Source organism: Chiloscyllium punctatum, chromosome 7 (assembly GCF_047496795.1).
Source record: "Chiloscyllium punctatum isolate Juve2018m chromosome 7, sChiPun1.3, whole genome shotgun sequence".
Taxonomy (NCBI): Eukaryota; Metazoa; Chordata; class Chondrichthyes; order Orectolobiformes; family Hemiscylliidae; genus Chiloscyllium; species Chiloscyllium punctatum.
The window spans coordinates 100,976,374-100,991,418 of record NC_092745.1 but is presented as its reverse complement, the minus strand read 5'-3'; the positions used below and the strand labels follow the sequence as shown (position 1 = coordinate 100,991,418).

Below are 15,045 nucleotides of genomic sequence, written 5' to 3'. Positions count from 1 at the left end.
GCTCAACCGAGTAGTTTTTAAAGATTGTGAAGTTTCCTGCCTCAATTACAATCCCAGGCAATGCATTCCAGACATTCTCTACCCTCTGGGTGAAACGTTTTTTTCTCAAATCCAATCTAAATCTGCCTTTCATGGAATCATAGAATCCCTATCATGTGGAAACAGGCCATTTAGCCTAACAAGTCCACACTGACTCTCGAAGAGCATCCCAACCAGACTCTTTATCCCCCTCTCCCCATCCCATCCCTGTAACTCTGCATTTTCTCATGGTTAATCCACCTAGCGTACATATCCCTGGACACTCTGGGCAATTTAGCATGGCCAATGCACCTAACCTGCACATCTTTTCATTTTAAAATTATGCCCCTTTGTTATTGACCCTTTGACTAAGAGAAACAGCTGCTTTCTATTCACTGTGTCCATTCCCCTCATAATCTTATATTCCTCTGTCAGGCACCCCCTCAACATTCTGTGCTTCAAAGAAAAGAACCCAAGCTTATCCAAGCTCTTTTCACAGTGGAAGTGCTCCATCCCAGGCAACATCCTAGTGAATCTCTTTTGCATTCCCTCCACTGCAATCACATTTTCTTATAGTGTGGTGACCAGCACTGCACATAGTATTCCAGCTATGGCTGAGCCAAAGTACTGTACAGCTCCGGAGAGACGTCCCTGTTGTTATAATCAATACCATGATTGAAAAAGGCAAGCATCCTGTATGCCTATTGATTTGGCCAGCCACTTTCAACTATCTATGGACATAATGTGGAGGAACTGGTGTTGAACTGGGGTGGACAAAGTTAAAAATCACATAACACCAGGTATAGTCCAACAGGTTTATTTGGAAAGCTACTGCTAGCGCTATAACCTGGTGTTGTGTGACTTTTAACTTTATCTGTGGACAAGCACCCAAGGTCCCTCTGTTTCTCTGAACTTCATAGTGTCTGCCATTCGTTGAGTACTTGATCTTTCTTCTAAAGTACGTCACCTCACACTTATCAAGATTAAATTCCATGTACCACTGATCTGATCAATCTATTTATATGCTCCTGTAACCTAACATTTTCCTCCTCTGTCAACCACCCAGCCAGTCTTTGTGTTATCCGCAATCTTCTTACTTATCATCCTCCCCCATTTTGCTCTCCATTATTTATGAATATTGCAAACAATAAGGGACCTGGCACTGATCTCTATGGAATGACACTGCACACCAAGCTCCAGTTATGCCAACAGCGATCTGAAACACAAAAAGAAAATCCTGGAGAAATTCAGCAGGTTTGGCACCATTTATGAAGAGAAAAGAGACATTGACTTTGACTTCCCTCACAATTCCAGAAGCATCCTTCCCAGGGAGGGATCCCTACCCAGATACCTCAGCAATCTCTCTTCACTTTGATAATCTGCTGCTTTATTTCTATTTTCCCACAATATACTTCATTTACCAAGTCGTTGCACACTCCTTTAACCTATCTATATCCCATTGTAGCTGCTTATGCCCCTTTTCACAACTTACATGCTGATCTATTTTGTGTCATCATCTGGAGTACTGCATTTGATTTTGACACCAATTCAGAGGAAATATATGAAAGCAAAGCCAATGGATGTTTGAAATCTGAAATCAAAACAGAAGATTCTGGGGGTACTCAACAGGTCAGAGATCATCCAATTATGATCCAGTAGGATAATTCTTCCTCCATTGGTGATGCCTGACCTGATAAGTGTTTCCAGCATTTTATATCTCTATCTTCGAAAATATATTTTTCCTTGGAAAGAAGCCAGTGCATATCAATGCTTCAGTTTATCATAAACAATCAATTTATGAGAACGGTTTGCATTCCCTTGAATTGAGAAAATGGCGAATTAATTCAATAGAGGTGTCTGTGGTCATTCATCTCCGTCAGTCTGCCCCATCAGTTGCTCAGCCAGCCAGCTATCTCTTTTCACACCCACCCTGGTCTTGGGGTTGTGGTAACCTTTGTAGACCACAGGCTGCATGTTAGACGGGCCTCGTCCTCTGCGTTGATTTTTAAATTTAGAACTCAATTGTCAAGAAGTTTACTTTTTATTAGATGCTTATTTATACACTTTTTCATTGTATTTTTCACTTACTTTTTTTTTCAGTTTTATGTCTTTATTTTGGTCTGGTTTGATATTCTTCAGACTCTACATTTGAGGCAATACATGGCTATTACAAAGATCCCAAATACTTTCTTGTTACCCATTTCCCACTTGTAACAACTCTCCATGAAAAAGCTCTCCAAAGTGAAATTGGCAAGACCAAGTCTAACGAACAGCAATGGACTTGTGCATGTAACTTCAGTTTATTACTAAGTGTTCCAGTACCAATGGCCTGATGGTCTGTTCCTTCAAAAAAAGGCAACATCTATGGATCATTAGTTGTTCACATCAGTGTTCATTCATGTTTGAAGCATAAACATTGTTTACTATATTTTTATCTTGTGACAAAGGAAAAAGATAAATAAAAACAAAATCAGAAGTTGCCGGAAAAGATCAGCGGATCTGGTAGCATGTATGAAGAGAGATCAAAGTTAATGTTTTGGGTCTGGTGACCCTTCTTCCAGATAGAACATAATGCAGCTCAATTTTGATGTCTCTGCATTAAAGATTTGGTTTTAAGAAACAAATGGAAAATTGAGTGGTATACGAAGATCAAAGAGTAGATGGTTTTGTTGGAGAGGTTATCAGTATTTGTGAGAAGCATCAGTACTAAATGCCTTATTATACATATGTTAGTCATCAGTGTATGTATGAAATGACATCATCTTTAAAAGGCTGCAGAGTTTGACCTCCCAGCTAGCAATTCAATTTTCTTTGTAGTATTCTTGTGCTTCAAACCTTTTAACTAAAATTAATAAAGCTTCAAACTCATTTGGAAAAGTATATGTTTATCTTTGCTCTGCAGTATTTTTTCAGAAATTGCATGTTAATTTAGGTAAAGGTGAGGTATTTCATTTTGGTAAGGTAAATCAAGCAGGACTTATGCACTTAATGATAGGGTCTGAGCAGTATTGCTGAACAAAGAAACCTTGGAGTGCAGGTTCATAGTTCCTTGAAGGTGAAGTTGCAGGTAGATAGGATAGTGAAAACAGTGTTTGGTACACATGCCTTTATTGGTCAGTGTATTGAGTGTCGGAGTTGAGATGTTGTATTGTGGCTATCCAGGACATTGGTTAGGCCACTTTTGGAACACTGCGTTCAGTTCTGGTCTTCCTGCTATGGGAAAGATGTTGTGAAACTTGAAAGGGTGCAGAAAAGAGTTACAAGGATGTTGCCAGGGTTGGCAGGTTTGAATTACAGGGAGAGACTGAATACATGGAGGCTATTTTCCCTGAAGCATCAGAGGCTGAAGGGTGATCTTATAAAGGTTTATAAAATCATGAGGGGCATGGATAAGGTGAATAGACAAGGTATTTGCCCTGGGGTGGGGGTGTCTAGAACTAGAGGGCATAGGTTTAAGGTGAGAGGGGAAAGATATAAAAGGGATCTAAGGTGCAACATTTTTCACACAAAAAGTGTTGTGTTATAGAATAAGCTACCAGAGGAAGTGGTGGAGGCTGGTACAATTACAACGTTTAAAAGGCATCTAGATGGGTACATGAATAGGAAAGTTTTATTGGGAATTAGGCCAAATGCTGACAATTGGGACTAGATTAATTTTGGATATCTGATCGGCATAGACTCGTTGGACAGAAGGGCCTGTTTCCGTGCTGTACAACTCTATGACTCTATATTAAATGAAGTGATGTGTTACATCAGGTGATCAGTATCAGATATTTCTTTATCAATTTTATGCTTTTATACACCTGTCATTTTGATGTCCATCTATGACACCTATCATTCCTCAATGAAATTTCAAGCAAGAACTTATTCCCAAACCTAGAGCAACGTTGCATGTTAAGCATTTTATGTTGCTTTTCATGCACGGTAGTGAATTAACTCTGCTCATTATTCCTGCTCCAGACAGCCTGGTTGAGATCAAGGAATCCACCATATGGGAACTATGAGCGAGCATGCACAGTCAACCAATTGTCTCTGATGCACTGTACCAAAAACCACTGCATTACCTTGATCTTTTTATTATTTTTCTTTAAATTTGGTATACAAAATAGTTTGAATCCAATATTTTAATCATTATATTAAAACAAAAAATGTGTTTCAGTGATCTGTATGTTACACAAACCAGAAATAATACATAGAGTAATAGAGATCAACGGCACAGGAAAAGGCCCTTCGGCCCCTTGCATCCCCGCCAATTAAAAACAACTGTAATCGTTCTAAGCCGATTTTCCAGCACTTGGCCCATAGCCTTGTATGCTTTGGCATCACAGTGCACATCTAAATACTTTTTAAATGTTATGAGGGTCTCTGTTTCTATCACCCTTACAAGTAGGGTGTTCCACATTCCCATCACCCTCTGGGTGAATAAGTTTTGCTCACATCTCCCCTCAATCCTCTGCCTCTTACTTTAAATCAGTTCAACCTGGTCATTAATTCTCTATCAAGGAGAAAGGTTTCTTCCTGTCTACCCTGTCTATGCATCTTATGTTTTGTGCCGCAATCACTTCCCATCTCAAGCTTTTTTGCTGACAGGAAAACAACGCTAGTCTGTCCAGTATCTCCTCTTAATGGAAACTCTCCAGCCTAAGCAATACCCTTGGAAATCTCCTCTGCACCCTCTCCACTGCTGTAACGAATTTCAGAACTGCGCACAATATCTTAGCTGTGGCTTAATCAATGTTTTATACAGTTCCAGAGGCAGCACGGTGGCTCAGTGGTTAGCATTGCTGCCTCATAGCACCAGGAACCTGGTTTTGATTCCACCCTTGGGCGACTGTCTGTGTGCAGTTTGCACGTTCTCCCCATGTCTGTGTAGGTTTCCTCCACTGTCGAGAAATGTGCAGGCTAGCTGATTTAGCCATGCTCAATTACCCATAGTAACCAGGGATGTGCAGGCTAGGTGGATTAGCCGTGGGACATAGGGTGGTGGGGGTGTGGCTGGACGGGATGCTCTTCACAGGGTTGGTGTGGGCTAGATGGGGGCGAATGCCCTGCTTGCACACTGTAGGGATTTGATGAATCTGTGATTCTATAACCTGTCTGCTCTTAAACTCTATGCCTTGGCTAATAAAGACAACTCTATACCGTATGCCCTCTTCACACTTTATACACCTGCCCTGATACTTTAAGGGACTGGTGTACATGTGCACCAAGCTTCCTCTGATTCCTGGTGCTTCCCAGGGTCCTACGGTTCAGCATGTCTTCCCTTGCCTTGTTTGTCCTGCCCAAGTGCATCACCTCGCATTTATTTGGATTGAATTCCATTTGCCACTGATCAGCGTGTCTATATTCTCCTGTAATCTAAGGTTATCCTCTTCACTATTTACCACCCCACCAATTTTTGTCTCACCTGCAAACATACTGATCAACCTTGCTACATTCAAGTCTAAATCATTACATAAACAGCAAAGGCCCAACACTGACCCCAGTGGGAACCTACTGGACATGGACTTACAATCCATAAAACTCCCCTTGGCATCACCCGGTGCGACCTACCCTCACCCAATTGTGGATCCAATTTGCTAAATTTTCATGGATGCCATGGCCTACCACCTTTATTATCTGTCTCCCACACAGGACTTTAACAAAAGTCTTGCTGAAGACGGTAAATCTTTTCTAAACACCTGGTCAATTCAAAAAGTGCAATCAAGTTGGTCAGCTATGAGTCTTCTGAAGAAAGATTTGTTGACTGTTCTTGATTAAGCTCTGCTTCTCCAAATACAGATCAGTTCTGACCTCAGAATTGCTTCCAATAGTTTCCCCACCGTCAAAACTAAACTGACTGGCCTGTAGATTTCTAGTTTATCCCTTCTTCCCTTTTTAAGTCATCTCTAGAATCATCTCCACATCTCTAGACTCTGAAAATACCTACCCACTGTCTTCTATTTTTTGTAGCTATAGTCATCTTATCCCTAATTGAATGAAGCTGGCTTATCATTTTAGTTTTACTGTACTTATATTTTTCTCTGGTCTCCATTAGTTCGACATGTGGGACAATCAAGAAGGAGAGATCATAGTTTTAGAGTAAGGGGTATCAGATTTAAAACTGATGAGGAGAAATTACTTCTCTCAGAGGGTCATGAAACTGTGAAATTTACTCACCCCAGTGCCAGAACATTGAGTAAATTGAAGGAGGAGATGAAAAGATTTTTAATTAGCTGTGGATTGAAAGGTTAGGGAGAGTGGACAGGAAAATAGAATTGAGGTTGGGATGAGATCAACTTTGATTCTATTAAATTTAGGGCGGCGCATGGCTCAGTGGTTAGCACTGCTGCCTCACAGCGCCAGGGACCCGGGTTCAATTCCAGCCTCCGTCTGTGTGGAGTTTGCATATTCTCCCTGTCTGCATGGGTTTCCTCTGGGTGCTCCGGTTTCCTTCCACAGTCCAAAGATGTGCAGGTCGGGTGAAGTGGTCATGCTAAATTGCACATAGACTTAGGTGCATTAGTCAGGGGGAATGGGTCTGGGTGGGTCGCTCTTCGGAGGGTCGGTGTGGACTCGTTGGGCCAAAGGGCCTGTTTCCACACTGTGGGTAATCTAATCTAATCTAATCTAAATAGTGTAACAGGCTCAAGAGGCTGAATTCCCTGCTCACACTCCTACTTAAAGTTCTTATGTTCAGTATTAGGATCACTGTGCAGTCTTGTAACAAATTTATTCCAGTTTTCTGACATAATGAACTTAAACCAGTATGATGGTCCACTATGATGTCGATCATGTGTGTTTTTCCACTTGAGGTACTGTCAGTCAAGGTCCATTCATTTGCTGATTCCAAACTGACAAAATTACAAGATCTGTCTTCAATTGTGTGTCTAGATGTTACTTAAGCACTTATGTGTCTATGGTGCATTATTTTTTACTTCCTCTGTTGTTTAAGTTTGCTGTAGAATTTGGCGGGTCCACTGTACTGTACACCTTGTTAGTTAAATTGGCCATCAAACTAAGAACATTTTTGAACTGCATCAAATCTGAATCCTCAAATGGTTAGAGCACAGAAAGAGGCCAATTGGCCCATCTGTGTGCTCCCTCTCTGTTAGAGCTAGTTGTCCCGACATCCTGGCCCCGTACCCTTGCAAATTATTTTCTTCAAATAATTATCCAATTCCCCCTTGAAAACCAGGATTGAATCTGCCTCCACCGCACTCTCAGACAGTGGATTCCAGATCCTAACCACAGACTGCATTTTAAAGTTTTTTTCCTTATGTCATTTTGGTTCTTTCCCATTCAGCTATAATCAGTCTCTTCTGGGTCTTGATTCTTCCTTTTTAATTTTTTATCCCTATCTGTTCAAACCAGACTACTTATGATTTTGATCAAACCATCCTTTTGCAAGTTCAAAATAACGTCCTTGTTTTTGTACATGTTGCCCCATGTATAAGCCTAGAATCCTGAATACTGGATTAACTATTTTCTGATCCTGTCCTGCCCACTACAGAACTATGTACACATGTTCCAGATACCTCTGCTGACTTTCCCCACCCACCCCCTAAGAAATGTATCCGGTTAATTTTGGTTTTGATTATTGTTTTTGAAACTTTGACATGACTGAGGTTAAACTGACTGTACTGTATTTGCTGGGCTTACCATTGCACTTTCTTTTGAACATAAGCGGAAAATTTGTGATTCTTCAGTCTTCTGGTAGTACTCATTAATCTAAAGAACCTTGGAAGCTGATGCCATATGATCCTTTGGATGCATCACATCTTATCCTGGGGGACTTAGCAACTTCAAACTTACTCAGCCATCCCAAATATTTTTATGAATTTTTAGTCCATCTTGTATCCTATCTTGTTCCTCATTAACTATGATTTTGTCACAACTCAGGATAGCATGCTGGAAATCAAGCTCTGGTATTCTTGAAGTTGTCACAAAATTTAAATTTTTTTAAAAATAAATTTGTGAAGTCCCCAAACTACCTTATTTTCACATCCAGGTTGGTCGAAAGCACAGACCAGGTTCCTTTGTTAGCTACAGGTGACCACGTTAAACTAAATTAAATAAACTCGACAAACCAAAGCTGTAAACCCTTTGTGAACTCTTCCTTACACACCCACAGACAGACAAACATATACAGGGGAAAAAGAAACTGCTGGATGTCTTGAAACGCATAAAGGTGGCTAAATCCTAAGGACCTGATCAGGTGTACCATAGAACCCTGTGGGAAGCTAGGGAAGTGATTGTTGGGCCCCTTGCTGAGATATTTGTATCATCAGTAGTCACAGGTGAGGTGCTGGAAGACTGGAGGTTGGTTAACTTGGTATCACTATTTAAGAAAGATGGTAAGAACAAGCCAGGGAACTATAGACCAGTGAGCCTGACGTCAGTGGTGGACAAGTTGTTGGAGGGAATCCTGAGGGACAGGATTTACACATATTTGGAAAGGCAAGGACTGATGAGGGATAGTCAAACATGGCTTTGTGCTTGGGAAATCATGTCTCACAAACATGATTGAGTTTTTTGAGGAAGTAACAAAAAGGATTGATGAGGGCAGAGTGGTGGATGTAATCTGTGTGGACTTAAGTCAGACATTTGACAAGGTTCCCCATGGGAGACTGGTTAGCAAGGTTAGATCTCATGTAATGCAGGGAGAACTAGCCATTTGGATACAGAACTGGCAGAACGATTCAGACAAAAGTTACAAGGGTGTTGCCAGGGTTAGAGGATTTGAGCGAGAGGGAGAGATTGAATAGGCGAGGGCTGTTTTTCCTGGTGTGTCGGAGCCTGAGGGGTGACCTTATAGAGGTTTATAAAATCATGAAGGGTATGGATAGGGTAAATAGACAAGGTCTTTTCCCAAGAGTGGGGAGTCCAGAACTAGAGGACATAATGTTTAGTGTGAGAAAGGAAACATATAAAAGGGACCTTCACACAGAGGATGGAATGTGTATGGAATGAGCTGCCAGAGGAAGTGGTTGAGGCTGGTACATGTGCAGCATTTAAAATGCATCCGGATGGGTATATGAATAGGAAGGGTTTGGAGGGATATAGGCCGGGTGCTGGCAAGTGGAACTAGGTTAGGTTGGGATATATGGTCAGCATGGACGAGTTGGACTGAAGGGTCTGTTAACTGACAACCTTGTTGGCAGGCAGAGGGCGTTTCTTGTTGATAATTGGTCCCAACTCTGCAAACCAATCAGTTACCAACCAGTAAGCGACTCCTTAACTCCAGATCATCTGTACATTGCTGGAAAGCAGCTAAGCAAAGAGCTCACAGTAGGTGTCCAATTCTTTACTTTCAAAACATGTAGCCATCCTTGTAAATCCCTGGTTTAAAACAGTTCTTTCTTACTTAAGTCCAGGTTTTTAATGAAGCAGAAAAATAAAAAAGACATTTGACTTGCATCAGTCTTTATTAGGAAGAAGTCAAAGTACTTCTTTAGTACTTCAGACATGCTCCTTGTCTCCACCTTTCTGGTCCTGCCCCTTTTACTCCCTTAATGTCCCTTTTTATGTTAGTTGCTAACCTGTTCCAGTACTGTTATGTATTTCTGTTATTTTGTTGTTCACTTCCCTTCTGAACTTTCAATATATGGCCTGGTTCTCACTTGCATTATTAATTTGACATCTGACACATGGACCCATTTTCTGCTTTATCTTACTCTTGAACTCTTGCTCATCCTAGGAACTTTTGCTTTGACCACTGTACTCAACCCTGTCCTGAATGTACCTTGACTGTACCTGAGCCACCATTTCTTTACTGGAATTAAAGGGTTGCCTTCATTCTCTTGCCTGTCAAACTTTGATTCTAGTTTAACTGGGTTGGATTCATTCTCATCCAACTGAAATCGGCCCTTCCCCAAATAATTGGTTTTGCTTGGATTTCTCCTTTTCTGTAGCTAACCTGAAGCTTATGATAGTAACAACACTGTCCCCAATATGTAGTATTATTGCAGCCTTCCAAGCAGTTTCAATCACCGTAAGGTGTGACAAAGCAAGATAGAAAAGAACGTCTTCATTAGTGAATCACGTTTATCCAGCTAGAGGGTTGGGCAGAGAAAAAGTTGGTGATACTGCATCTGAACAGATCTGATGAAGCACCACCAACCTGAACTGTTAACTTTGTAACTTTGTTTATCTTTCTGCAGATGCTGCAGACCTGCTAAGTATGACTAACATTTTCTGTTTTTATTTCTGAGAAGCTGGCCAAGCAGTTCTGCATTCAAGGAATAAAATGAAAAATTAGATTTAAGAAAGTAAAGAAAATGTTTTTCAATAGACTAATAATCTGAGACATTTACTCCAAAGGCATATAGACTGAGTAAACTACATAGTAACCTTGAAAATCAAATCATAAAACTGTCTCTGTGAATGTACCTAAAACATTTCCTGTACCAGCAGAATTAATTCAACTGTTCGATTAAATACCAGTGCTCTCAATTACATTTTATTCGCACAAATTATTATACTCAAAACCATTATTTGCCAAAAAAAACTTCTTACAATGATTTTGCTGTTATTTATGTTAGATTAGATTCCTTACAGTGTGGAAACAGGTCCTTTGGCCCGACAAGTCCACACCAACCCTCCGAAGAGCAACCCACCCAGACCCATTTCCCTCTGACTAACGCACCTAACCTATGGGCAATTTAGCATGGCCAGTTCACCTGGCCTGCACATCTTTGGATTCTGGGAGGAAACCGGAGCACCCGGAGGAAACCCACGCAGACACTGGGAGAATGTGCAAACTCCACACGGACAGTTGCCTGAGGCTGGAATCGAACCTGGGACCCTGGTGCTGTGAGGCAGCAGTGCTAACCACTTAGCCACCGTGCCACTCTGTTGGTTCAAAGAGCCAGGAGGATCGGTGCAGGAATACCTAGTGTTCTGCTAATACCTGTCAAGCTAATACCTGCTATCTTCAGCTGATTCTTCATTGACATTTTTTCCACCATAAAGTCTGAAACCAAGAGGGTTCATTGATGATTGTGTGCAATGTTTTGCAATATTTGCAACTCCTCAGATACTGAAGTGATCTGTTTCTGTATGCAGCAAGACCTGCATCGATTCTCCTGGTCCTCGGATGCTGTGTTTTTCCAGCACCACATTTTTCAACTCTGGTCTCCAGCATCTGCAGTCCTCACTTTCTGCAGTAAGACCTGGACAATATCCAGGCTTGGGATGGTAAGTGTCAGGCAATGATCATCTGCAATAAGTGAAAAAAATCTAACCATTGGCCATTGACATTTATTGGCATCACCAATAAATAGTGAATCTTCCACTATCAACCTCCGACAGGTTATCATGATTGAAAAGTGAACTGAACCGACCACATGAAACGCTGTGGCTACAACAGGTCAGAAACTGGCACTTCTGCAGTGAGTAACGTGTCTCCTGAATCCCTGATTCTTGTCCACTATTTACAAGTCTGAAATGTGATCGACACTATATATTCAGGCGAAAGTGAGGACTGCAGATGCTGGAGATTAGAGTCAAGAGTGTGGTGCTGGAAAAGCACAGCAGGTCAGGCAGCATCCGAGGAACAGGAGAATCAATGTTTCGGGCAAGAGCCCTTCATAATGAATTCCTGATGAAGGGGTCTTGTCTGAAATTCAATTCTCCTGCTTCCAAGATGCTGCCTGACCTTTTCCAATACCACACTCTTGATTGTATATGCTCAAGTAATAGTCGCTCTCATGTAAAAGTCGACTCCCTATTTTTGGCCAAAAGAGCTGGAATTTTCCATATCTTGTGTAAAAATCGACCCTAGTTCTTCACAGCTAACAGATCAACATTTATGAGTCAGTATGCAGGCAGTCACGCTACCCTCTGGCTTTCCAGTCCCCTAGCCATCATGCTCCATTCCAGGTTTACAAATTACTGTAATTTGTTGTTTACTTCTTTCATTGTTTAGAGATCAGTTGAGCTTCTGTTAATGATACAGTATGAATTTTGATAGGCATGAATTTCAGCCACTCAAAAGTAGTTTCCATGTAATTGGCGACCCCATAAATTTAACCTTAAAATGTAGTCAAAACATTTTGACTATTACTCAAGTAGTACAGTCATAGAGATGTACAGCACAGAAACAGACCCTTCGGTCCAACTCGTCCATGTTGATCAAATATCCTAAATTAATCTGATCCCAATTGTCAGTATTTGGCTTGTATCCCTTAAACCCTTCCTATTCATATACCCATTCAGACACCTTTGAAGTGCTGTAATTGTACCAGCCTCCTCCACTTCCTCTGGCAGTTCACTCTATATATGCATCACCTGCTGTTCGAAAAAGTTTCCCCTTAGATCCCTTTTAAATCTTTCACCTCTCGCCTTAAACTTATGTCTTCTAGTTTTGGACTCCCCTACTCTAGGGAAGAGACCTTGAATATTCACCTCTATCCTTGCTCCTCATAACGTCTATAGAGTCACCCCTCAATCTATCATGCTGCAGGAAAAAGAGTCACAGCCAATCAGCCTCCCTATAGCTCAAACCCTCCAACCATGGCAACATCCTTGTAAATCTTTTCTCAACCCTTTCAGTTTCACAACATCCTTCCAGTAGCAGGGAGACCAGAATTGCACACAGTATTGCAGAAGTGGCCTAAGCAATGTCCTGTACAGCCGTAAAATGACCTCCCAACCTGTTTACTCAATCCACTGAACAATAAAGGCAAGCGTATCAAACATCTTCTTCACTACCCTGTCTACCTACAGCTCCACCTTCAAGGAACTGTGAATCTGCACCCCAAGGTGGCTTCGCTAGGCAACACTGCCCAGGCCCTGGGTAGCTCCTATACATTTGAAAAGCTTGCTGTCATGGAAGACAAAGCAGCCCGTTTAATTAAACCCTCATCCACCACCTTCAGCCTTCTCTCCCTTCGAGAGTATTGTTCATTGGTAACTATGTGTATCATCTAAAGGTGCACTGCAGTAACTCACCATGTCTCTGCTGACGGCAGCTCCTACAGCAACCTACACTAAGAGTGACAAGGCAACATTTGCATGAGAACTGTGTCACTTGCAAGTCTCCTTCAAGCCATGCATCATTCTAACCTGGGACTATGTTGCTGTTCCTTTTCTGTCTTAGGGAGTTCTAGATTTTGGAACTAAAACAGCATTGTATGTGTCCCTGAACACCAGAGACTGTAAGGGCTAAGGAAGGCAGGTCACCACTGCATTCTCCAGGGAAATTTAGAAGGGTCAATAATTACTGGCCTGGTGAATGTTGCCTGTTTAGCACAGAAAGAACAAGAAAGTTTGATTTCGAATTTTTTGCTAAATGTCTACTAAACATTCTCCGCTCAGTGTCATTTCAATATCCTCCGGATCAAAATCTACATTCCTCAGTGTTGAAGTATGAATATTTGATTATCAGTATTATTTTACATTTTCAGTGAATCTGTCTAGTTTTCATTGGTTGTTGAAGCATTTCATTTCATTATCAAATGCATTAGTATTTCTTCCTTGTTGAGAAAATATAGAGATTTCTTCGTGGTCCTACTCAACTGTTACTTCTTTTTGATGTTTTTCAAAAAGTGTTCTGACTCAGTTATTCTTTTCACAAGAACATTCTGGATAGGGTGGCTCATTTAATGGTGCCAATCAGACTTTGGTATTTGCACAATACAATGAAATCCAAATCCACCCCCAACACATACATACATACATACATACACACACACAAAACACACTTTGTTGAAGCTCGATATTCTTATATCTCGGATCTACTATTTTGGCTAATGCCTGATTTTGGTTCTGACTCATAATTTTGGTGAGGATTAAAGATGAAGTCATCTTTAACAAGTACAGCTATCTTTACGTGCAGAACATGCTCTTGCAATCAGTTGCTCTGTTGATTTCTTGCTTTAGCTCTTTTCTAATTAATGCCAAGCAATCGCTGTCAACATTTTGCTCTACCATCTTCATTTCCTTGGTCTGCAACCTGTATTGCTTTTCCTCACCAAGTAAAAATGCATAGTGTCTGAGAATATTATTAGCATTAGACAAATATGAGGAACAAAAGAAAATTAAGTATGAAAGAAGGCCTGTGCTTTATGAAAAATTTGTTGCACTTTTTTTTGCTACCTGTGGTTGAATTTGGTTATGCATATCTATATTACAGTATCAGTGGAAATACAGTGTAGACAGGACTTTTTCTTTTATATGTAGTACTTTGCACTTGTAGAAGATGGTCCATCAATATTTAAATACTTTAAATTACCTTTTCATGATGCCTGTGGTTAATTGAGTCAGTTGCAATTTTCCATCATTGTGGTACCATAATAATTTTATTGAAAATCTATTGCTTAGATTTTGGAATTTGGCAGCAGCATGAAAGTTCAGTAGCACTGATGAACTGACTTGGTTTCCTGTGTTTGTGGAACAATACTGCTGTGAAGTATCAATGAATAGTTTGTAAATATAGGTTGTTAATTGCTATTTTTTCTTTTCAGATATCCTAAAATACACATAAAAACTGCCCTTGTGGATGCCCATCTATACTGCATGAAAAAATGGGTTCTGGACTTCCTTGTGGAAAACAAGTAAGGGGTTATACCATTATTGCACAATAATCTTTGCAATGCGCTTCAAACATTAAGCACTATTCAAAATATACTTATAATGGAAAGCCTTAAAACGTCACTGGTGAATGTCATGGAAATTGACTTTAACTAACTTGAAATTTTGGTCTCAAAACATATATTCCTATATCTAAACTTTCGTACAGCAAGAAAATGTTCGTGCTTGTGAAAGGATGTACTTAATCATTAAGTTTCAAATAGTTTTGGGAAATTCTCTGCTGTAGTACCAGAACAGTTAATCTTTCAATTCGTGTACCAGGTTATCAAGAGAAAAACTAGTATTACAGTAATAATGTCATAAATAGCTTTGTCACAACAATATTGACTCTCTGATACTATAATAACTTGCCTCAACTTACAGTTCAGAGGTAATAGGTTAAAACCTCACTTCATGACTTAACTGCATAATCTAGGCTAGGGATTCTGCTAAATGTTTGGAGTTGTGCACTCT

The 15,045-nt window shown here is 40.5% G+C and overlaps 1 protein-coding gene across 1 annotated transcript in view; it reads left to right on the top strand.

Moving 5' to 3' along the window:
• Positions 1–15,045, top strand: part of eif2b3 (eukaryotic translation initiation factor 2B, subunit 3 gamma) — a 136,512-nt gene that overhangs the window by 55,232 nt on the left and 66,235 nt on the right. Inside the window, exon 6 of the mRNA XM_072574437.1 lies at positions 14,466–14,555. Coding sequence (XP_072430538.1) covers positions 14,466–14,555 — 90 coding nt within the window. The remainder of the gene's footprint in view (positions 1–14,465; positions 14,556–15,045) is intronic.